Source organism: Saccopteryx leptura, chromosome 1 (assembly GCF_036850995.1).
Source record: "Saccopteryx leptura isolate mSacLep1 chromosome 1, mSacLep1_pri_phased_curated, whole genome shotgun sequence".
In the NCBI taxonomy this organism is placed as follows: domain Eukaryota; kingdom Metazoa; phylum Chordata; class Mammalia; order Chiroptera; family Emballonuridae; genus Saccopteryx; species Saccopteryx leptura.
The window spans coordinates 151,523,309-151,547,894 of record NC_089503.1 but is presented as its reverse complement, the minus strand read 5'-3'; the positions used below and the strand labels follow the sequence as shown (position 1 = coordinate 151,547,894).

Below are 24,586 nucleotides of genomic sequence, written 5' to 3'. Positions count from 1 at the left end.
ACCTGATGGGAATTACACTGCAGGTTGAGACTGGGCACTACTTCTGCAGACTCAGGGTAGCTTAGCAGGAGGTAATCACTCTGAGGCCAGCCGCTGCTTGTGTGGGATTTGTGGGCCTTTGGGAGAATTTAGGAGATTGGCCATGGAAGAGCCAAGTGAGGCTGCTTTTGTGGAGGAGCCAGTGGACACGGTTTAGCTGGGCACAGTGGGAGGGGTCTCGGGCGATCCCAGCAGCAGGCTGGAATGGAGAAAGGAAGGTGAGGCCTGCCGGCACTGGTCCTGGAGGGAGCTGTCCCTACTCTGCTCCTCCAGCTCAGGTCCTCATGCTAGTCAGTCTACTCCTCCCTGTGTCCCTGTAGCTTTCCGGCCGCCAAGTGCGGAAGGAGTGAGTTCTGCGTGACTGAGTCTGGTTCAGGCCCTTTAAAATTGGTGCTGCCTAGGTCCCCGGCTGACCTCCATGTCACTTGAAACAAGCCTTGCGGCTTTCCACAGCCAGATACAGGAATTCCATTGCCCAGCGCTGGAGCTATGGGCTGGCGAGCGTGGTGTGGGCCTGGGGCCCTTCACTCCCAGGGGACTTCTGCAGCCAGGATGCCCTCCCAGTGACTGATCACTGCACTGTGCATGGAGGACCTGCCTGTTCAGCATCTCCCCCCCCCCCCCCCCGCCCTCTTGTCAGGGCTCTGTGTAGCCTTAGTTATAGGACTTCCATTCAGCTGGTCTTCAGGTGGCTCAGTTACAGTTGTTCTGTAGTTTAGTTGTAATTTTGATAGGTTTGTGGGAGGAAGTGAGCACAGCATTTACCTATTCAAACACACTGACTAAAAGTCTTAACCAGTTATTTAAAATTTATATCCGTAAGCAAACTGTAATTTTAAAATGTTTCATTTATAAGAATGGTATGGTTGACTCTAATGCAACTTTTGATAAAATGTTTAACCATTGCTAAATGAAGACTTCAAGTCTATTATTTTGTGTCCTCTCTACTACTGTAATATGATAAATATATCTAATCTGGGGCTTGAAAATTGTATGTTTTCATCAGTTGAGCATTTGATACTGGGTAGAATTATTTAAAAAGAGACAAGTAATTGACCATTGTTTTTAAATCACATTTCTGCAGAGTTGTACCACTTTTTTGGCTTACCTTTGGAAATAGGTTTGATGTATCATTTTCTTTGTAGCAGGTTTCACCAAAGGGAGATAAGTCAAAATGCTAGTTAAAATTGTTAATTGATTTTAATTGTTTGCAAAATGTTTCAGGCCTTCCTCTGAATAGAATGCCTTATAATCAGTTTGCTACAGAAACCACTAGTCATAGATTTTTATTAAAATTTAGTCATTATTTTTTACATCTTTTACTTTTAATGTTTCTTGACATCCTTTTTGGCACCTGCTCATGAAATAAGTCTATTGGCAATGAGCTCTTCTACCAGCACACTTTCCAGAAATTACCTAAATAAAATTTTATGAACCCTTTTTCACTGTGCCCTAACATACCCCAGTAGGCCTTTTGCGAATAAAAACAGCAGTTTATATTGTAAAAGAGCAGAGTAATGAAATAAGCCAGAAAGCTTTTCAGCAAAACTCAACTTACGAATGGACCTGAATAGAGGTGCATGGCTATAGAAAGCACCGTTAGAGTGGGTTGGGCTGTAGACCGAATGTATCTGCTCCTTGTCTGCAGGACATCACCACCCTGACTGGAGTCCCAGAGGAGCACATCAAGACGAGGCGGGTCCGGATCTTCGTGCCCGCCCGCAATAACATGCAGTCTGGGGTGAACAACACCAAGAAATGGAGGATGGAGTTTGATACCCGGGAGCGCTGGGAAAACCCCTTGATGGGGTGGGCATCAACGTGAGTCTTTCAGTTTCACTGAAGTAACTTTCTCAGCTCTCTTTTTCTACATAGATTTTCCTTTTCAACATCCTAGTTTTAAAACTTCTTCATGTCCAATATGCTTTAGGACAGTACTTTTTGTGTAGGTTTCAGTGTTCTGTGACATAGGCATATATTTATGTGTCATATAGATTTCCTGTTTATACCTGTGGCCCAACAGAACAGTCCGTGGAAACCATCATTTTCAGAGTCCTATTTATTGGATAAAAATGACTTGACATTGTGAGTACGGTCAGTGTATTCCCCAGGCTGTGTACATTAAAGACACACTGTGTAAGCATTGTCAGTAATTAGTAAACTTTCACTTATTTTTAAATTAGAAGAAACCTCTGTATTTTTTTTTTTTGTTTGTAAGGAGAAAAGACTAGATGATATTAGTTATTAGCTATTGTGAAGGAGACTTATAAGTTTCTGGTATCTGATTAATCAGTGTACAGTACATTGGAATGTAGTGGTCATCAGTTCCGTGGCACCAGTGACATAAGTGGCTTAAATATCCCTTGTGGAATGTGGCCCAAATGTCAAATAGCAAGACAGCCTCTTACTGAATAAAAGCTGCTGCTACTGAAGAAAACAGCCACATAAACCAGAAATTGTCGTTCCTTGTGCATAGCTCATCAGTAGCAGGGGCAGTATGATGAGTTCTGTTCCAGCAGATAGTTGAGGCACTGACAGAAATTGTGGAGGACATAGTTTGTGCTTTGTCAGGAGGGGTCTAATCCAGTCTTTCTCGTGGTCTTGTTCCTGGAACAGTGTTAACAAAACAGCACGGTCTTTCTGAGGGTCTGGCGGGCAGCACATTGTGTTTCCCAAGCCCCTCTGCTAACTCCACGGTAAGCAGACAGCTGCTGTGGTCCCTGCAGGTCTCCCAGGCTCCTCAGCAGCTGTGACAGCCGTGCCCTTCCCTACGCAGCCTCCTTTCCACATGCTCCATTCCCGGATCTCCTCGGCTCTGGCAAGCCTTAGTTTACCCCAGACCTGACAAGACTCACTGGTCCTTCCATTGTTTCGTCCAGAGTTCATCATTGTTAGGCCAGTAAATGGCCATTATCCAAATTGGAATCTTAGAACTGAGCATATAAAATCGAGACATATGAGCACAAATGTACTGTATTTAGGTAGCATACACTGCAGAGAGATTGCATACACTTGGAGCGGAGGGTACAGAAGACTTGTTGGGAAAGGTTGGTGGTGGTCAGTGTAAACTGGGGGAAACGGTGGGGATGCACTTCTCCGTGCCGAGGTGCTGGGAGCCGTGGGGCTGTAGAATCAGATGAACAGAGACAGAGGGGTAGGAGAAAATCACATTTTAATACATGTGCATGGGGAACTCACAGAAGCGTGAACATGCCAAAGACAGGCAGAACTGGGTATATATGTCATTTTGGACAAATGAGGAAAGGGAAGAATAGGATCTCAGATTTCAAAAGTGAAAATGGGCAATTGACAGGTACTTGAAGGAGAGTGCAACAGAAAGCGGGCGACCCAGCAACTCTGGGCCCCAGGGGAGTCAGCCCGTGTGCCTGTGGCCTCCTGTCCACAGTACGAGGGGAACTAGGCTAACCCAGACATCCACATTTGTCCCTGGAGCAGGCCTTCCAGCTGACTCTATTGGCAGGAAAGGAGGAGAGTTGCAGTTTTTTTCTGAGTCTTTTGTTTAATAACTTGCTTAAAATCAGTCTCCCAAAATGCAGTTTTGGGGATGGCAGACTTTCTGGTCTCCTTCAGAACATACAGACTACATTAGTGGTAGTTAACTATCTGATTTTCAAATAGTTAAAGAATGTATTCAAAATAAGATATTTCATAAGTGGTGTACTTATTTGATATTATAGCATTTGGTTATTTTCTAAGCATTTTATTTTAAATATTGTTTTTTTCTGCCAAAATTTAATGTTAAATTTTGGAAAAAAATGTTTCTTTCAGGGCTGATCCCTTGTCCAACATGGTTCTAAACTTTAGTACTAAAGAAGATGCAGTTGCCTTTGCAGAAAAAAATGGTATGTTTGGTCTGTTTTTATTTGGTTTTAACAAATAAAATGAAGATATGATTTTGTGTTCTCAACATTAATCAAAACCAGCCAGAGATCTAGAATTTGAGTTGAAATATTTTTCAGTGTAGGTAATCCAGTGGTTTTAAGAATTTTATAGCAGCAGAATACCACCTCTCCCCCCACCTCCCAGAAAAAAATCTATAAAGGAATGTCCATGTACCAGAAAAGCCAATCTGGTCTGATTTGAAGTAGAGGCAGGAAGTAAAGCTGCTTGTCTAACTCCTACCCTGTTTATGAGTCCCTCTACCAAATCACTAACATTTGGTTTTAAAATCTAATTGAACCTTTCAGTTTTGACACCTGTTTATTTATTTTTTTTCTTTCTTTGAGCCAAATCCCACATCTGTTACTCTACCTAATAGCTCTTCTGTTATTTCTAATTAGTTATCACCGTCACACGCCTACTTGGTTGTCTCTGACTGAGCCATTTTCTCTCGTGCTATTTTATAACTTGAGTGGAGTCCTTGTGCACCGTGTTTTTAGTCTATGGTAGTGTGCAGTATTGTCCAAAACTCTCTCCCCCACTCCCTGAGAGCAGCTTCCAGTCCAAGTGCCTGCTGTCCTTTCTCCTGTGTTCTTACTGTACTGTTTGTATGTTTAGACACACAATGACAAATTGCCTCTTGCCTACAGGATTCGGTTTAGTAGCACACTGTGCAGGTTTGTAGCCTATGAGCATAGGTCTCTTCTTCTCATTTTCTGTTGTTAAGCTATGCGACCCAGTCGTGAAACACGCTTTGCAGTTATTCCAGTCTGAATGCTAGTGCTAATTATAATGCAACTCACAGGTATATGGTTTTGGATCGATTTTATAAGGAATGTAATGTGTTCCCATGGTTGAAGAGGCAGTCTTAGTTCCGGGCACCTTGGCCGGTGCACGAGCAACACTTGGTAACTCTCCACTGCTTGTCTTCCAGGGACTTAAACGCACTACTGCGCATTGTGCTAGTATGTTCTGTTCGGTGTGAATGAGGCCTCATTTGTTTCAGTCTTCTGTTACTACAGGGCGGGACAGACATGTAGCAGATCGTTAGTGCTGTCTCGTAGAGCACGGTATGTGTGTGTGTGTGTGGGGGGGTGTTTGCTCTGCACCCCGAGCTGGCATTACCTAGTTCATGGTCAGGAGTCTGAAGCCACCCTGCCTCAGTCTTGGTCCAGGCTGTCTCTCTGACCATTTGTCTGGCCTTGTACTTCCATTTTCTCCTATACACGGTGGGAATTGTTAGGGTTGAATGAGTTAATTAGAAATGCTTAGGGCCCTGACCAGTTGGCTCAGTGGTAGAGCATCAGCCTGGCATGCGGGAGTCCCGGGTTCGATTCCTGGCCAGGGCACACAGGAGAGGCACCCATCTGCTTCTCCACCCCTCCCCCTCTGTTTCTCTCTTCCCCTCCTGCAGCCGAGGCTCCATTGGAGCAAAGTTGGCCTGGGCGCTGAGGATGGCTCCATGGCCTATGCCTCAGGCGCTAGAGTGGCTCTGGTAGCAACAGAGCAACGCCTCAGATGGGAAGAGCATCGCCCCCTGGTGGGCATGCCAGGTGGATCCCGGTCGGGCGCATGCAGGAGTCTGTCTGACTGCCTCCCCGTTTCCAACTTCAGAAAAATACAAAGGAGAAAAAAAATGCTTAGAACATCGTTAAGTATATAATAGTACATAAATTTATCCTACTCGTAGTAGACTTTTAAAAACTTAAATTACATAAGTGTAATTTCTTACTAACACTTTCTTGGCAAATTTAAAATTTCTTAATTGCATAATTGTCTCAAAGTGGTCACAGTCTTTCAAATATTATTTTGATTTAAAATTAACATTGCTTTTCAATTAAACTGTTGTTGGGGAGAAAAATTTTGTTTCTCTTTCTAGGTTGGGATGATAAAATTGACCTAAGAAAGATTACCAGGAGAAAAGCAAAATTAAGCATGGATACAGATGCCCCATAAGCATATGAAACCCAAGGACTAGTCATGCCATTGAGGTTTCTGTGCTGTCCTGAGCTAAGGGGTGGGCTAGGGCTAGGGGGTAAGGCAGTTCACGGGACACTCAGAGCAGGTGTCTGTTCTGCCGCACAGGCAGGTCGTTCAGGTAAAAGTTAATGCTGGTAGTAGCCCTGTTTCTGGGCTAGGCCACCTGTCTGAAGTCCTTCAGGCAGTCAGAGCGGAGGTAAAGGTGGTTCTGTGTCTGCTGGGGCTTGATGTTTTCAGCTCAGAATGCCCCCTGTGCCAGAGTGGCGTAGTTTGGGGTCATGCGTCTACTCCTGTAATATAGCTTATCAGAAACAGTGTGTTCATGTTTGCCATATTTTATGTCTGACTCCTTTAGAAAGCACTCAAGGTCTGTAACAGAGTTTGTTCTCTCTCTGGTCAGCCTTTCTCTCAGGGATCACATGGACCACACTGGCTCTCTGCCCTTCCCTTCTGACTTCTGTGTCCCCAGGAATGGAAGCAGAGGGCCACTATTAGTCAATAGACATATAATGTGGAAAAGCATAGTGGGTAGAACCTTATAAGACTCCAGGCTTAGTCACTGCTTTGTTGATACCTACCTCTGGGACACCCGACAGCTGGTGAGGTGACTGCCTTTCTGAAAGGTCTGTCCCTCCTCGGGCTATGAGCTCTGCTCCCCGCTGGGGGGTCCTCGGGGCTGTGAGCTCTGCTCCCCGCTGGGGGGTCCTCAGGCTGTGAGTTCTGCTCCCTGCTGGGGGGTTCTCAGGGGCTGTCTCACCCTCGCAGTCACTACAGTGCTTGTGGTCGGCCACGTTGTTCACCCTCAGCGTGGTGTGTCCTTCAGTGGATAGGCTCTGTCTCTGGCCGTGACGGTAGGACTCCACAGACCCCAGGGATGGCACAGGATCAGGGTGGTGGATAGTTCCTGAACCACTCGCCTCCCTCAATTCTAGCCTGCTGTCCTGCAGAGTACCGTGGTCAGGAACCTGTCAGTGAACCTCTGCTCCCCTCACACCGTCTACTGTGGTGCTAGTACCGCCGACCACAGGGACCAGAGCACTGGGGAGTCGAGGCAGTAAGAAGACATGGTTTAGAAGCCGGATTATGGAGACTGCTGAGTTAAGAGGCTGGTTACTGGGACCCTCATTCCACTGTTGTCTGCCTCCCGGAGCGCTGGGGCAGGGTGGGTCTCACGACACCCAGCCATGATGGACCAGCTCCCTGCTCTGCACTGAGAAGGGGATTAGGGGATGCTCAGTCCTGGGCCAGCGCATGTGGACCTGTATCTCTCCACTGTCGGGCCGGTCTCTTATTCATTGTACACTCTGGGGGCGGGGGTTCTGTTGCTGATATAGATGATTCTGTGTTGATAGTAAAGTTTGGCCAAGGTTATCCATTTTGAGCCTTACATGTTGGCCTTTCGATCGCTTTTAGAAGTAGGAGGTTAGGGTAAAACTACGACACACAAAACAGTGTGTGTGCTTGGGGACTATTCTACACACAAAAGCCTGCCTTCCCTTCCCTTCTCAGTTTTCTTTTTGCTTTGCTTTGAAATGGTTAAAATAAAAAAGAGAGGACCCTCATTTCTGCTGACATGAAAGATTGTATTGTAGAGAATCATGTAATGAGGAACAAGATTTTCAGATTCGGTTGCTCCCTAGAAAACATTTCTAACTATATATATTTCAGATTCAAGTCATGAACATCGTCATCACGAAAGCTAACATTCATAAACACTTAATTATGAGCTGGACTCTATGGAAGTGCTTTTTATTCTAGTTTAATCCTCCCTGTAACAGTATGAAGCAGGAACAGTTACCCCCATTTCATAGTTAAGAGAAACTGAGGCTGCAGAGACAGATCACATCCGCTGACAAGATCGCCTGCCTGTAAGTGGGTGAGCACATTTTAGTTGAATGCAGATCTGTGTTGTCTCTGACTCTCTTTCCACTACAACAGTAGAATTAGTTGTAAGAAAGACCACATGCCCTCAAATTCAAATAATACTTTCTTTTTGGTTATTGACAGAAAATACACTTGGTCTGAACTACTACAGTGTGTTTGTAAAGTCATGGTGCAATTTTGACCAGTCACAGGAAAACAACATAAGACGATAGAAATGTGAAGTCTGCACCAAATAAAAGGAAAACCCTTCTAGTTTCTGAAGGATGATGTGGCAGCATGCGCATATGCCCAGATGATGACGTAACACCGTGTATACAGCGGAGCAGCCCAATGCCATGCCAGTCAAGATGTAAATAGTACAGAGGAAAGTTCAGTGTGTTCTGTGGCTCGCTAAATTTGAATCCATGACCAAAGTGCAACGTGAATATCGGCGCATTTATAACGAAGCGCCACCACGTAGGAATAACATTACTCGGTGGGATAAGCAGTTGAAGGAAACCAGCAGTTTGGTGGAGAAACCCCGTTCTGGTAGGCCATCAGTCAGTGATGAGTCTGTAGAGGCTATACGGGATAGCTACCTAAGGAGCCCTAAAAAATCTGTGTGTGAGCCCACATCGAACTGCACTGAATAGGTATGGAACTGGGAGAGTTTTCCTTTTATTTGGTGCAGATTTCACATTTCTATTGTCTTTTGTTGCTTTCCTGTGACCTTTCCTTTCCATGACTTTATGAACACACTGTATATAGACTTCCTCAGTACTAAAAACTTTTCTTCTCTGACATTTATATATAAGGTCTACTGGAAAGTTCTGTTCATTTCTATCACAAGTTTCGACACGTAAGCATGTTTATTTGGCGCATGTATGTCTATTTTTATTACTTAATGTATACATACTGATGTAGCAAATTAACTAAAACAAAGTTGATTCATGTTAGTCTTATGTGTGAAGCGATAGTGTACCCATGGCTACTGATAAAAAGTTCATTTTTGCCACTGTAATTTTTACAAATTTCAACAAGGAAGAAATGCTACAGAAGCATGTCTGTCGCATCCACCATATTCCCCAGACTTAGCACCCTCCGACTATCACTTGTTTTTGTCCTTACAAAATTTTTTGAAGGGCAAAACATTCAAAAATGAAGATATCAAAAAAGCACTGGTTCAATTTTTCACATCAAAAGATAAAACATTTTTCAAAATTGGGATATACAAATTGCCCTCACGCTTACAAGAAATCATTAATAATAATGGCAATTATATTACTTAATAAAGTTTATTGATGGTAAGAAAAATTTGTTTTATTCCAAAAACGTACAGAACTTTCTGGTAGACCTTATATAAACCCCAAAATCTTGAAGGGCCTATGCTTAATAGGTAAAGTGATGAGTCAGAGTTCTTCACAATATCAGCAGTATCTTATCACTGCAGCAGTAACTGGGCGGTAGCTTACTTGACCCCGAGTCTTCAGCCCTACCTGTGTTCCCTTCCTTACCCATTCCCTGCCTGTGTGCCCCACAGAAAGCATTCTAGACCTTATCTCCGTCCCCACCACCACGGCGGTGCCCCCCCTTTACTGTAACTCCCACAATGTTGCTCCCTCCCGGTTCTCACCGCGTGGTGCCGTGCTGTGCATTGGGCATCGGTATCCTGTTCCGTGAGACCTGTGCTGAGCACCCTGTCCTACACAAGCCGCGGTGGCTTTGGGGTCAGAGTTCAATAAGGCGTAGTCCTAGTCCTCACCCGTGATAGTTCACCCTGTCTGCTGGATCATGAGCACCTACCAGGGAATATACCTCGTCTGGTGCGTCTGCAACTGTCAGTGTGCTCAGTACGCACGAGTGAATTGGAATAGTGCATTTAGTGATGTAGATTATTCTCCGGGTCATGTTAACGATTCTGTACAAATCACTTCAATCTCGCTACGTGTTTTGTCTTTTAGAAGACCTGTTAATTCCTCTCATTAGAAATCTGAAGAAAGAAAATTATACAAGAGTAATCAGCAATTTCTTATATTTTAGTGTGTTCATAAAATACGACAGAGTTCTGTTAAATTAACTTGTAGCTTCTTGAGGTGTAGGTCAGTGTACTTATGATGATCATCCTATAACTTTAGCCTTGTGTCCAAGCTGTATGTTAGTTTTTCTACTCGTGTAAGTATATGAGAACCCAGAAGAGTTCCTACCACAAGGCCAGTGTCCAGCCACATAGCTCCTGCCTACGGGGCCTGAGTTCCAGGTTCCAAGTTCAGTGTCTTCTGTGACTGTGCTGCTGGTAGAGCACAGGGATTGGTCACAGAGGTCTGCACTGTCCGGTGCGGTAGCACATGCAGCTGGCTAGCCTGGAGTGCGTCCAGTTTGAATGGGCTGTGCCGTTACCTTGAGGCACATGCTGGGTTTCAGAGACTTAGTAGTAGAAGGCATATAACACATCTAACAATTTATATGTTGGTTATATATTGAAATGATATTTTGGATCTATATAAGGTTAGGAAAATATATTAAAAATCAATTTTACCTGCTTTTTATTCATTTATTAATGTGGCTACTAGAAGAGTTGAAATGTTCGTGTGGTCATTTATGTCTCTGTGGGACAGCAGTAACATAGAGCACTAGACAGAATGTGCCTTACGTGTGTCCTCTTAAGTGTTCGTTAACACATGTTCTGTGGTGAACATAAGAAATGGGGACACCTCTCTGTCTTGGAAAAGTCCACGTTTTATACAAAAGAAATCTATTTTTTAGACATTCTTACTGAGTATGCATCTAAGTCAGGGGTCTCAAACTCAACTCAGCATGTGGGCCGCAGAGCAAGATCACAGCCGTTCGGCGGGCCGCACTAGGTCTACAAAAGGCAACTGTTACGCAACACTTTTCTCACTGCAGTTGAAAACAAAAAAAAATCAGTACAACAAGCACAATCGTACATGCAGTTTACTCAGTGTCACAAAACGACCAGAAACTGTAGTTCGCATCACAACTGCTGTTAACTAAGCTAATATCTAGCAAGGATGCTAGAGAAATGAAAAATACAAGTAGGCCCTTAGGCTTACTTAATTTTATCCAAAATATTTTGAACTTCGTGGATTAGTCTGTGGGCCGCACAAAATTGTTCGGCGGGCCGCAAGCTTGAGACCCCTGATCTAAGTGGAAACTCATATATAATGATGAAACAAAAGAGCTGAGAGACCTACATGCTATCATAGTCTCCATTAGTCACCTGTTTTCGATTTCTTAACCAAATAAGCAAGGCGTCCTGAAGGTCCCTCTTGTTACATGAGAGTCACACCTTTCTTCCTGATGTTAATGCTTCCACCAGCTCGCCTGGCCTAGGTCTCCTCTCACTGTCCTTTACTTCTTGTGCACTTGGGGAGTGGGAAAGGAAAGAGAAAACGCTCCCCACCTCGCACTGCCCCTCAACATGTGAGGAAACAGAAGTGCCCCTGTGTCCTTTGACTTTAGGTCTATATCCTGAAGGTCTCCCTTTGACTTCAGCATACACTCCTGAGAACCCATCATGAGTACTCCTTTTCTCATTACAAAGAAAGGTTCTCTGGGGTGTCCTCTGAAATGCAGATTCCTCTTACTCTTAGTTCTGTGACATGAAAAGACCCACCTTTCTCACCCAGTGGCTTTGGTCTGCTATTTCCAGATGGGCCCAAGGGTGCTGCAGAGGAGGGGCTGGGAGACCACTGGAGAGAATTTCAGTAGAGGGATAGGACCTACTACCATTTACATGCCAATAAACCAGGGAAGCCTTCCCCCACCCCATTTGATCTGATTTAGACTTTGTGGCTTTTCTCTGATATGCTGTGTCCCCCCGTCCCCCCCCCCCCGCCATGTTGTTTTCATTGCTGTAAGCTATAAAAACTCGATGCAATTCTCAAAATAGCGTCTCTTTCAAGAGTAGGCCAGAGGATAGGCTGAGAGCTGCGTTGTGTTCCCAGTGGGTCTGCTGGGGTATCAGCAGGTGGACACTGCGGCTGGGCCCTTGATGGGGAGCCAGCAGGAGGCTGGAGTTGCAGGCTGGATTTAGCAGCCTCTCAGAGGTGGACTCAGGCAGCAGAGTCTGGGCTGTCACCTCCCTGAGTCTCCCCTGTACCTGTTAAGAATCATGAATCTCTTAAGATATAAAACGCATGTCAGCTGATTTCACTCCTGTGTTACAAAGGTACTAGGTAGATGGCACAATCAGTTCAAAGTAAAAGTCAAGCAGGACACATCCATGTGGAGAAAAGAAATGCAGATGGGGACAGAATTGGGTCACTGAAGTTGCTACCAGTGATTTGCATATCTCAACAGTTCCATACAACTTAGAAAGTTATCAAGTAGGTGAAAGACAAGGAATTGAGCTATAACTGTAACTAGTAAGGACAGGCTATAGATGATAACCATTTTCCACTGAAACAAAATTTGTTTCTGTCCCCCCACTTTTAATTTTTAAAAAATCTCAGAAATTCATGATCATGAAACAAGATTGGAGTGCATTTGGCCTGATGATTTACGTAGGTGTAGCAAGAGGCCTAATTTGCCAGTGTATTTTGTCACCCCAAGATCTATCTTTCTGGCATACGAATTATTTCAGGCTGGTTCATTCTAAGAAACACCAGATGTGGGAGGAGCTCCGACAGCAAGTAGATGTGACCCTTTGCAAAGATGTTTCGAGAGTGTGTGGCCTTATCTTAGAAATTCCGGTCAGTGCTGAAGGCCCAGATGTAAATCTGGACCACAGCCTTACCCTGGTTCACGGTGCTTCTCCTGGTCACTTCCACCCCCATCTTTTGTCATCAGCTGGAGATGGCACCGAAGGTGGTGGCTCGGGCCATTCTCTCCTGATAACCTCATGTGAATGTTAATTCTTAGACCAACCAGAAGAACACAGAGAAGAGGGGAACTGTTACCTCTCCATTACACTGTAGGGGAAGAAGTATCATTTTCCTTCTGTCATTCTAGGCTCTATGCTGAGACCACCCTTAATAAAAAGAATAATGTGGTAAACAAGTTTAATAACCTGTAGACCTCCTGTTTCCATGGGAGAGACCCCAGAAGTCTGATCCAGCACCTTAAAGGTGTGCCTCCAGCTAAAGACAGAGGTGGTGGAGGGGGAGCCCTGGGCAGCCCGCTGCGCTGCCCAGCGGGTGGAGAGAAGGAGGTCCAGCCTTCTCCATGGGGTGGCGTAGTTGTAGTGGGCCCCTCTATTTCCTAGCTCACTGTGAGGTCTCCCTTATAATTGTAAATGTCTCACACAGAAGGGCAGCTTCCCCTCCTCCCAGAGATTTTTCAGTATTTACTGTTCTTAACAAGCAACCCAAAACAGTCCTTAGGCCAAAGGAGCATATTTTGGGGTGACATTTTCTGTTCTCCTTTATCACTTAAGTTTCCTTAAGTTTGCTTGGCTGAAAATTTTCATGAGGAATCTCAAATTGGACTAGTCAGAGTCTCTTGAGACCAGAAGCCAAATCGATAACCTGCCACCAGATTTCTCCTGCGTGCCTGTTAATCTGGGCAGAGTCCTTGCTGCTTGAGGTCCCAAAATACCCTGAGGGCCTCAAAATATTCTCAGGTTCCCTGATACCTGAGGGAACTTTGGAAGCCTGGGGCAGGCCACTTTTCCTAGAAGGACTTGGTCAGCACTGGCTCTGTGAGGTCAACTTTAGTTCCTTAAAAGTGTCTGGTCCTGACTCAGTGAGCACCCTTCTCAAATACGTCATTCCAGTTGAGCCTTTGTTTGCATAACCCTTGTTTCCATTATGTGCTAACGAAAAGGAGGACATGCTGTTACTGAACATGCACAGATGACTGCATTACCATGAAAATAAGAATGTTCAATGAGAGTTCCTGAAACCTGTAGTGAGAGTAAGGTATCATTTACACATTTTAGTTTACAAAGTAGAGTCTACTAAGTTGTCAAGAATTATAAATGCCCCAAGAAGAAAGATAAAGGACTTTATATGTCCTAAAACATAGAACATTAAAACTATAAAAAATATACCAAACAAAAGCTACAGAGAAAGACAAATGATCTATTTCACGTATATGTGAAATCTAAAAACAGACTCGTAGAGACCAAATGGATGGGTGAGCGGGTGAAAGGGAATATAATCAATTATAGTGTGATAACTACAATTAATGGGGTGATCACACTGTAAGGCATAGAAATTTTTAATCACAATATTGTACACATGAAACTAATACATCAATAAACCTAATTATTTCTAGCTTCAGTTTTTTTTTTATAATGTTGAAAGAATTCATCGTTGTTATTTTCCAAAGCCCTCTGGGGAATATCAAAGATTGTTTTAGGTACAAGGTATTCTGAATGTTTTATTTTACATTAGGATGTGATTTCGGTCCTTTGGATAAGAATAGGATCATGGGTATCCAAGAAACAGTATTTGGCTGCTCGTGTCAAAGTGGCCTTGAAACTCACAGACATAGGAGGCATATGACAAGAATCTGGACTACATATGTCATCAAGAACTAGAGTTAGTATAAAGCATTTAAGGTTATTCTGATAAATCTCAGAATCCTGGAAATCTAGGCAGATTAGACAAAAAGAAGAACCTTTCATATTGTAAGTGAAAGCAATAAACTAAATTAATGAAACAAACCCATCAAAATTGGGCCAACTTTGCTAAGATGTTTAACATACTTTACAGCTTTTCAGACTCTAGCCATACTGTAAATCTAAGACGAATGAAATTTCCCTTTTGCAAATCATATGTATCTTTCTACATCCATTCAAGTTTTGTCCTTCGTGAGTCTTTCATCCGGAAACAATCTGCTTTTCTCTAGGGCATTCCAAAACACATCCCATGACCTCACCTCACATGCAGAGTAGGTACCCCCTCGCCACTCTTGCCGTTGGTAGAGTTCATTTATATAGATGAATTAATTATGTCTTTTTAACCAAAGTGACTTCAGTTTCATAGAGAACACAGATCATTGAAAACTCACACACCAATCTCTTAGTAGACTAACAGAACTTGTCAGTACACACACTTTCCACAGACATATGCCACACTTTTCACAGTCCAGTGCCCCACATAGCCAAAATGAAAGCACTCGTTACCCGGAAGATATAGCCTTTCTTTAGGACATAAAAATAAGAAGCAAACATATATAAACTTGAAGTTTTGTTTGGTAATCAGTGTTCAGTAGCCTTATTAATGATCTTTCTAATATTATCCATTAACATTTATGGTTTTGAGTTACACAAAATTTTGGAAATTAATTTCATGGTGACATACTACAAACATAATTCTGTTGAAATAGCCTGACCAGGCGGCGGCGCAGTGGATAGAGCGTCAGACTGGGATGCAGAGGACCCAGGTTCGAGATCCCGAGGTCGCCAGCTTGAGCGTTGGCTCATCTGATTTGAGCAAAGCTCACCAGCTTGAACCCAATGTCACTGGCTCTAGCAAGGGGTTACTCGGTCTGCTGGAGGCCCATGGTCAAGGCACATATGAGAAAGCAATCAATGAACAACTAAGGTGTTGCAACGCGCAATGAAAAACTAATGATTGATGCTTCTCATCTCTGTCCATTCCTGTCTGTCTGTCCCTGTCTATCCCTCTTTCTGACTCACTCTCTATCTCTGTAAAAAATAAATAAAAAAATTTTTAAAAATTCTGTTGAAATAAAACTCAGAATAATGAATGAATCATTTTGTATAAACACAAATTGACATTTTTCAGGACTGCAAACATTAAACAAGTTTAGAGAAAACAACTAAGAATAAAAATCAGTGCTTGTATTATATTTAAACTGATAGAGAAAAAAACTATTTTTATTAAACCAAAATTATTAAAGTTGTCATTTGTAGATAAATCCAAAGATTTAGCTACATTATCTGAACTTAAATTCTTAAATGTTTCTTATGTCCTAGAAGAGTGTCCTAAATATAGCACATTAAAGGTATTAAGAGTTCAATAATCTATTTTTAAGCACAGAACAGAACCACTTAGAGATTTTTAATAAATTAATTAATAACATCTGGAGGTAGAAAAACATCTACACACAGATGTAAAAGCCTTCCTGAGTTGACAGGGCTGTAGATAGACATATAGTCACATAGAGAGCTCATAACTTTATAAATTCTAAAACTTTAGCCCTGGTTTAATTAGTAAATGCAGAATTACAAAATTTACTAGTCCATACTAAAGATCTGTTCTCTCAGTGAGTCCAAATTCATTTATTTGAGCGCAAATAGACAGAAAAGACTAACTAGTTTTTTCTAGTCCAAAAGAATGAATTTTTCTAAAGCTCTTTATTTAAAGAAATCATCCAATCAAACTGCAAAACAAAATCAATTTCTAAGAGTAGTAGAGAGCAAAATTAAAATGAGAACAGAGTCAGCAAAGTTCTCGTGTTCACCTCCTGGAGCCAAGAAGAGACGTGCCTGGGCTTAGAACCACGGGCCGCTTCTGAGGAAGTTCTCCTGGCTCCCTTCGGTGGGTGGTTGTCGGACGTCCCCGGTGGAACCACCAAAATTGTCATAAAGGAACGTTTCCTGAGATAAAATCATGGCTCTAATACAGATACAAATGAGCATGTGTCGAAGAATCTATCTCACTCACGCAGTAAGGGAGCCAGGCAGATGTTAGAACAGCTCATAGGGAAGTCTGTACAGCTCACATGTATAGAGTTAAAGGAGTGCTGCGCTGAATCGCCAATGAAGACAGAACTGGTTTCCCAGGGGTGGGGGTAGGGGGAGTTACAGACAGAACAGAATATCTCCCATCTGTCAGAGTGGACTCCTCTTAGTCATAATAGCTGTGCTCTGTGAAGTCACCATAAATGCTAACTTAGCAAATACTGAAATGCTGCTCCTAGGACATACAGGGTGAGTGAGTCAAAGCCCCATGAGCCTCCGATCACAATATTTTGTCATTGATCAATATGCTGTTTTGTGTGTTTCTGTGTAAATGGAGACCGTTGACTCGGGAACATTGAGCTCACAGCCAGCAGCCGGTCACTCACACCCGAGCGACGCGTACCTTAACGCACAGACACAGCCAGCCATCTCACCCTCAGGACAGTACAGAGCTCTGTACTTGGGGGCCATTTTGAACAGTAACAGCATCAACAAGAAGCACAAAAACAGGGAAATGTGGCTGTCAGTAGACCAGGAAAAGGACGCTTGTTTACAGATGAGAGTTGAGACAAAGGCAGAGTGTCACCTCGCCTGACCTCCACTGGGCACATTTGCACTGGTGACAAATTTATCGCTGCTCCACGCACGTCACGAATGACCATGGAAGCATCGTAAATATTTGGGCTTACAAATAAATTCTCATGAGTAGGTGAATGCACAAACACCGATTCTGGAATAATGAGGATTACTTGTACCTACAGCTTATAGAGCTGCAAAGTGACTTGGAGACAGTTTGGAGGCCAAGGCCAACATCTGGTGGGCTGGGGATGAGCCATCATTTTCTGTGGAGGCACCGGGCTTGTTTTTCCTGCGCAGCTTTCTTCCAGTCCCTAGTGTGTGGCTAGGGAGGTGTTCAGCCTGGCTGCTCAGGGCCTGAGGAGAGGGTGAATGCCTTAGACTCTCTGTTGGACATCTGAGAGCATTTCCTCAGAAAGTGTGTTCAGCGTGGGGCTCAGTGGGGTGTCTTGTATGTGGTGGGTTGAGTGGATTCCGGAGATCCTTGTGCACACAGCACACACACCCCAGAGCAATCTGATGGTGATTTTTGGACATCCACATTGTTGTATAGTTTTTTTTTTCTCTAGAAAAATGTATTTTAAATTTCTATCAACTTATTTTCAAATGTCCTTTTGGAACATAAACCAGTTTGTATTGTGGCAAATTCTGAATAATGTGGTTCCAGTTACTGCTTTGGAAATAAGATTGAGACTACTTTATAGAAGCTATATTTGGAAAGATGAAGGTGGATGCTGACTATCACATCAGAGGTGGAGTCCTTTTTTCTTGAGGTGTGGCAGCTGTGACAGGCGTGAGATGTTACCATTCTAATATGTCTGCTGCCTGATGTTCTCACCTGATTTGCTCATTTAAATCATCTTGTATAACATGCGTGGAAAGAATTGCGTTGCCAGTATGTCCAAAGCACTTATTTCTCCTCCTTTTTCTCAAAGAAGACCTAAGTTACTTTTAAATTATCCTGACACTGCCCCTCCCCCAAATATTAGACACTTGTGAATTTCAAAGTAGAGGGACTTTTAAAGTGAAATTCCTGAAAAGCTATTCCCCCCCCCCCCAAATTGTATTTTAAGTTCATGCCCTGTTTGTCCCAGGCATCACGTGGGTACGTATCCTGCTGCAGAGCCCTGAGACCTCCTGCAGACCAGCACACCTGTCCTTGCCCCCCCTCCTGGAGCCTTGGCCACCTTCAAGCCCATGGCCTGTCAGCAGTGACCACCAGCCCTTCCGTTCATGCCCGAGTATGCAGGCCTTCTTGTTCTGCACACAAATGAACATTAGGAAAAAATTATTAAACTCTTCACTTCCAGACTGGTGTCGGGGTTACAGAGGGGGTTATTAGAGGAGAAAGACCTTTTGCAGGGATGGGAACCAAGGTCACTAGAGGTAACATATTTCACAAGCAGTAAAAGCACTGCTGGATGTCTCTATTTTTGTATTACTGAACCAAATATAAAATGGTTCTGTAACTAAGAATGAACAGAATTAAGATTCTCTCTCTGCCTCGTACATGGAATTCACAAGTGAATTGTTGTGGTCTGGTTTGTTCAGAGGTTTGCTTTTTTGTTGTTTTTTTTGGTAGTATTTGAAAAGAAGACACCAAATGTTCCTGTCATAGGAAGCAGAATGTCCCAACCACAGTCTGGAGATTGACAAACTGGGCATATTTCTGGGGGGAAAAAATTGAGTGTAGATGTCACAGATCACTTTAAGTTTACTAGAGCTTTTGCCAGAAGTACTTTATCTGACAGGAGGGCTTAAGGTCCCAGGTATCTCTGTGAAAGCATTCCAGTGGCCGGGCTGGTGGGAGCCTGCTCTGCCTGGCTGCAGTCTGGGCGGGCGGCGCCCCGCATAAGCAGGCAGCGCTGCTGGACAGGTCTGATCTCCTGCCGTGCACAGCTGGGGAGGGCGGGGCAGCTCTCCACGGGCTGCCGCATCTTCATTCTGTACACGCACCCTTTGGGGTGTGGACGGTTCATGTCCGTGATCCTACTCAGAAGTCAAGTCTTAGTTCTTTTTTAAAAAAAAAAAAAAAAATACAACTTAATTTAGGGTTGAAAAGAAATTCTCTTGGTATTTCTTGCATATTCTTTTTAAGAATGAGTTCCACATGGAAAGTAGAAAAGTTCACGTAAGGCACCACTAAGTACAAATGTTTCCTGGCTTTTCAAGGTTTGTTATTCTTGCAGTTGCTCTGTCTCATTCGCCGAAGCTCGCCGTTGCCCCAGGAGCCTTTATGTCACTGCAGAATCGTAGAAATGACCCGAGGAAGGTGGTGCGGGTTGGCTAGTGGACCCAGTAAATCGGTTCACCCAGGCGCTGTAAGATGAATGCTTCTGAGAGGGGTGCACAGAAAGGGGTTGTGTCTTAGCAGAGACTCAGAAAAGAGCAGAGTGTTCTTGCAGCCTTCGTCCTACTCAAGGTTTCCTGAGTGACGGACAGACAGTCCCAAAAGAGACGTTTCCGGATGTGTCTTGAGTGGGTCTCTGCTGTGAACTGTTAGTATCAGACTCTCCACGGCCCTCTGAGGCAGAGCTGTCCCACACGGGAGGGTGCAGGGAGGGCGCAGGGAGGGCTACCCCTCACCCCAGCACCCGGGGTCCATGGCCGTGGTAATGTAGAGGGCAGATGCTGTGAGCAGCCGGGCTTCCTCCGTGTGCCTTGCTTGTTTGCACATGGTGCCCTGCCATTCACATTCCAGTCCCGAGAATGCCGCTTCTATGTATTGTTATCACAATCCACAGCCGCTTGGGTCTGGCCCACAGTCCTCAAGGGCCAGCATGCTCCGTGGTCACAGGTAAGTCCAGCCCCCAATCTCTCTGTGCAGTGCCCCGACAGCCCTTCCAGACCTGGGACAGAACAGATAATAGAGCTGTCTGCATTCTGGTTCAGTAAAAAATAATCCTTTCCCTGGTGGCCGACAGACAGAGTGACCGTGTAGATGAGAAAGCGGTTACCTGATGTGTGTGTGTGTATGCGTACTGGTCCCTAAATGTTTCCTAGGACCCCATTTCCTGTTCCCCTTACACCATCTCTATTGGGCTGGCATAGAAAGATCAAGCGCCCTGGCCAGTTGTCTCAGTGGTAGAGCGTCGGCCTGGTGTGCAGGAGTCCCAGGTTTGATTCCCGGCCAGGGCACACAGGAGAGGCGCCCATCTGCTTCTCCACCCTCCCCCTCTCCTTCCTCTCTGTCTCTCTCTTCCCCTCCTGCAGCCAAGGCTCCACTGGAGCAGAGTTTGCCCAGGCGCTGAGGATGGCTCTGTGGCCTCTGCCTCAGGCGCTAGAATGGCTCTGATTGCGGCAGAGCATCGCCCCCTGGTGGGCATGCTGGGTGGATCCCGGTTGGGCGCATGCGGGAATCTGTCTGACTGCCTCCCCTTTTCCAGCTTCGGAAAAATACAAAAAAAGAGAAAAGAATAAAAAATAAAAATTAAAAAAATTAAAAAAAAAGAAAGATCAAGCAGGTCTCGGGAGCTTACCAGTGGTCATTACAACCAGACGTAGAATCCGTGCTGGAACCGCCTCCCTTCTCCACGGCCGGTGGGCAGCGTGGCCTCTGGGCCGCATGCACAGCTGTGAGCTTGCTGGCAGGGGATTCGTAAGACAGCCTGTTCAACACAGTTACAAATAGAAAAAGAAAAAGAGGTTATGGAATCACACAGATTGAAGGGAAATGGGTGAAACAGATAAAATTTCAAGCAGAGGATGTTTTTATACAAGTGCAGTTTTATTCAGTTAAGTGCATAATTTTAGTCAACCTGGGTTAAAATATGGGTTTTTCCACTATTAGGTGCCTTGTTATCTCCTCTGTGCTTTTCTTCGTGATTCAACAGAAAATTAGGGCATATATGATGCCTACCTACCTCACAAACCAAGCAGCCTACTCAGTTTTAAAACTGAGTAGAAATACACTTAAAGTCCTTAGCGCAGCACAGAGAACAGCCCCCCCCCCAATCACTGCCTAGGGGCTGGCGCTCTGCGTTTGAGGGGCCCCTTCTTCGTCGCCCGGGTCGCTCTCTGACTCCCTTGAGTCTTCGAATATGGGAATCGAGGAGGGCAACCCTCTGCCTGCCTTCTCTAGATGCTGCTCTCAGCATACGCACAGGCACAGAGTGTGTTCTCAGTCCTGGGCTCACCGGGCTAGCTCCACGCTAGTGTGTACTTACTTCTCTTCCCTGCCAGCTCGCAGCTTGGGAATTCTCTTTTAATCCCTGCCTTACCTCTGGTGTTTAAACAGTCCCTGACACAGAGCAGGCCATCGATAGTTTATTAAATGAGTAAAGGTTCATTAAATGTTATTGTTGTTTTACAAAAATTTGTTGATCGATGAAGGAAGTACCTGAGAAGTTCATAATGTTGAAGTTATTATGCTCAGTTCACAATATTTATTTGCTTACCAAAACCCCTTTCTATAATTCATAACTACACCAAATTATACCTAACTACATCCAAAGCATTACAGATTCAAAATTAATGGGTTCCAACATGATGCAAATCTTATTTACACTAATACTTTACATAGATGTGTTCTTAGGAAGTTACAAATCAAATTTGAGGGCAAAATAATAACATTATCTGATGCTTACTCTGAGTCACAGGAGACACTGCAGGGAAGACACAGGTGCAGAATCAGCCTGTGTCCAAATCTGACTCTGCCCCTTCCTGGCTCGGTGACCATAGCTATTTACCTGACCCCTCTGTGCCTCACTTTCCTCAGATATATACAGGAAATAGTATTAACTTACCTAAAGAGCTTAGGAAAGTACCTTTCTCATTGAACTCAATAAATTATCAAGTGCGCCTGATTAGGCAGAGGCGCAGTGGATAGAGCATCGGACTGGGATGTGGAGGACCCAGGTTCGAGACCCAGAGGTCGCCAGCTTGAGCACAGGCTCATCTGGCTTGAGCAAAGCTCACCAGCTTGGACCCAGGGTCGCTGGCTCGAGCAAGGGGTCACTCGGTCTGCTGTAGCCCCACAGTCAAGGCACATATGAGAAAGCAATGAACAACTAAAGTGTCGCAATGAAAAATTAATGATTGATGTTTCTCATTTCTCTCTGTTCCTGTCTGTGTGTCCCTATCTATCCCTCTCTCTGACTCTCTCTTTCTCTGTCTCTGTAAATAAATAAAATTAATTAATTAATTAATTAACAAGTGCCACATGCTGTCTAAGCACTTCACATGAATTAGCTTTTTTAAATCCTCATGACAACCTATGGAACAGGTACTTCTCTTACTCCTCTTAGTAAGTTTTTTGAAATGCAGATAACCACTTGTCAGTGTACTTGTTTTATTCAGGCCCTCCTGAAGTAAGGTCTAGCTTTGTGATGGTTTGTTTTAATGGGTCAGAAAGTACTCAGAGCATTCTCTCTCCCCTGAAAGTCAGGTTACAGTAACCAAGTGAATTCTGTCTCTATGGTCTCTCCTGGATTCCGATGTTCCACTTGCTTTTCTGCGTCTCCTTGGCCTGAATGAAGAGGAGGCCCAGCAGTGGGGTGATGGCCCCTTCGAACTGCAGCAGGCAGTAGGGGGAGAGTACTTTGATGACTTGAGTTTCAGAGGCTTCACTGGTATGGCAAAGTTGAATTCTGAGGGGCTGCTGAGGCGTGAGCTCTGTGGCAGCAAATTCTAGACTTCATGAAGCACTAGGATTCAGACAGTTCACAAGATCAAGAAGCTTACGTAGTTAGACACATACTAGTCCTTGTGGACATTTTATTCATGCCGCACGATTCAGCTGTGAATCAGACGTTTCAGGATGAGTTATTTGAAGGAAGTTCTGAGGGAGAAGAATGGTACAGTACAGGGATGGAGAATGGATCTGGGGAAGGTGACAGCTGTGGCGGTGGCTCAGACCAGGGGACAGAAGAGTGGCAGGCCGTACTTCCAGGAGGAGGAGACCGATGTGGGTGCTCTCCTTGGAGTAGGAACACTCAAGAGCCGGACTCAAAGCAGGAGACAGACATTAATAATCTAATTCCCAAAATTGTAGAGCATGGCAGAGGGCCTCTCTCATGAGAGCGGACAGTTTAGGGGTCCTCAAACTTCTGTGCATAGAACGTGCCTGGGGTCAGTAAAGTGCAGATTTCCAGGCCCCCATCAGAGTTTCTGATCCATTTAGTCGGGCCTAAGAATTTGCATCATCAAGCCCTTCCAAGGGATTCTAACGTAGCAGGCCCCTGAAACAGACGCTGGAAAACACTGGGAGTACATCTCTCTCCCATGGTCTCCCGACTCTGACCTGTACAGAGGGGGGCATGCACGTGTGCCTGTATTGCTGTGCATGAGTCTGCACTGTCACAGAGGCACCTGCTTTTAAAAACAGGGAGACGGGTTATAGCTCATTATTCCTCAGTGCAGATGTTACAGAAGTCACATATTAAACCACACAGGGAAATGGAGAATTTCACATCATGCATAACCATCAGTAATTGGACAAAGGATATCAAGCAAGGAGAAATCGAGTCAAGGGTTATACCTTTAAGAGATTGTAAATCACCATCAGGCAATATTTTGAATTCTCTTGTCACACAAAATTAAAAGGGAACAAATTGCTAAGTAAGTGTATTTCGGATGTGTTGACATGTATTCTTGGCCATAGATAAACATTAGGTTTATGTACATCAGCCTCTGCTCACTGTTCTTCAGGTATGGTCTTTAATTCTGTTCCTGTGGGTCTGTTTTTGTTTTCTAGGATGGAGCTATGATGTTGAAGAGAGGAAGGTTCCAAAACCCAAGTCCAAGTCTTATGGCCTAAACTTTTCTTGGAACAAAAGAACGCGAGTATCCACAAAGTAGATTGGCGTTGACTGACTGAAGTCAGCTGTGCGGTATTTCTAGTCCATGTATGATACAGCACCTAATCTCCCAATAAACGTCACCTCGGAACTGCAGGTACAGCTGTGGTGTTTGTTTTAAATGCTGTCTGAGATCTCAAATTGAACATGTTACAATTTCTTATATAGAGGGGAGATCTGAGGTAATTATACCTGCAGGAAATTTTAGTACTTAAATCTATTAAAAAGGAATGCTTGAGAATATTATTCTAAGCAAAACAAGTCAGAAAAAAGTTAAGAACCGTATAGAAAACTAAAACTCATAGACACAGACAACAGTTACGGTGGTGACTAAGAGGGAAGGGGGTAAGGGGGGTTGGGGAGTAAAAGGGACCAAATATATGGTGACAGAAGATGGTGTGACTTTGGGTGGTGGACACACAGTGCAACATACAGATCCATTTAGTCTGGCCTAAGAATTTGCATCATCAAGCCCTTCCAAGGGATTCTAACGTAGCAGGCCCCTGAAACAGACGCTGGAAAACACTGGGAGTATATCTCTCTCCCATGGTCTCCCGACTCTGACCTGTACAGAGGGGGGCATGCACGTGTGCCTGTATTGCTGTGCATGAGTCTGCACTGTCACAGAGGCACCTGCTTTTAAAAACAGGGAGACGGGTTATAGCTCATTATTCCTCAGTGCAGATGTTACGGAAGTCACATATAGTAGTGATGCACACCCGATACCTATGTGATTCTGTTGACTAATGTTGCCCCAATAAATTTTATAAAAAATAAAAATCTTAAAAAAAATAATTTAGAAAAGGAATGCCTGAAA

General features: G+C 44.2%; 1 protein-coding gene across 1 annotated transcript in view; it reads left to right on the top strand.

The window, feature by feature from the left end:
* NDUFS4 (NADH:ubiquinone oxidoreductase subunit S4) overlaps positions 1-23,865 on the top strand; it is a 98,454-nt gene extending 74,589 nt beyond the window's left edge. The window contains exons 3-5 of the mRNA XM_066360845.1: positions 1,688-1,860; positions 3,829-3,902; positions 23,667-23,865. Coding sequence (XP_066216942.1) covers positions 1,688-1,860; positions 3,829-3,902; positions 23,667-23,770 — 351 coding nt within the window. The 3' untranslated portion in view covers positions 23,771-23,865. The remainder of the gene's footprint in view (positions 1-1,687; positions 1,861-3,828; positions 3,903-23,666) is intronic.
* The last annotated feature ends 721 nt before the right edge of the window (positions 23,866-24,586 follow it).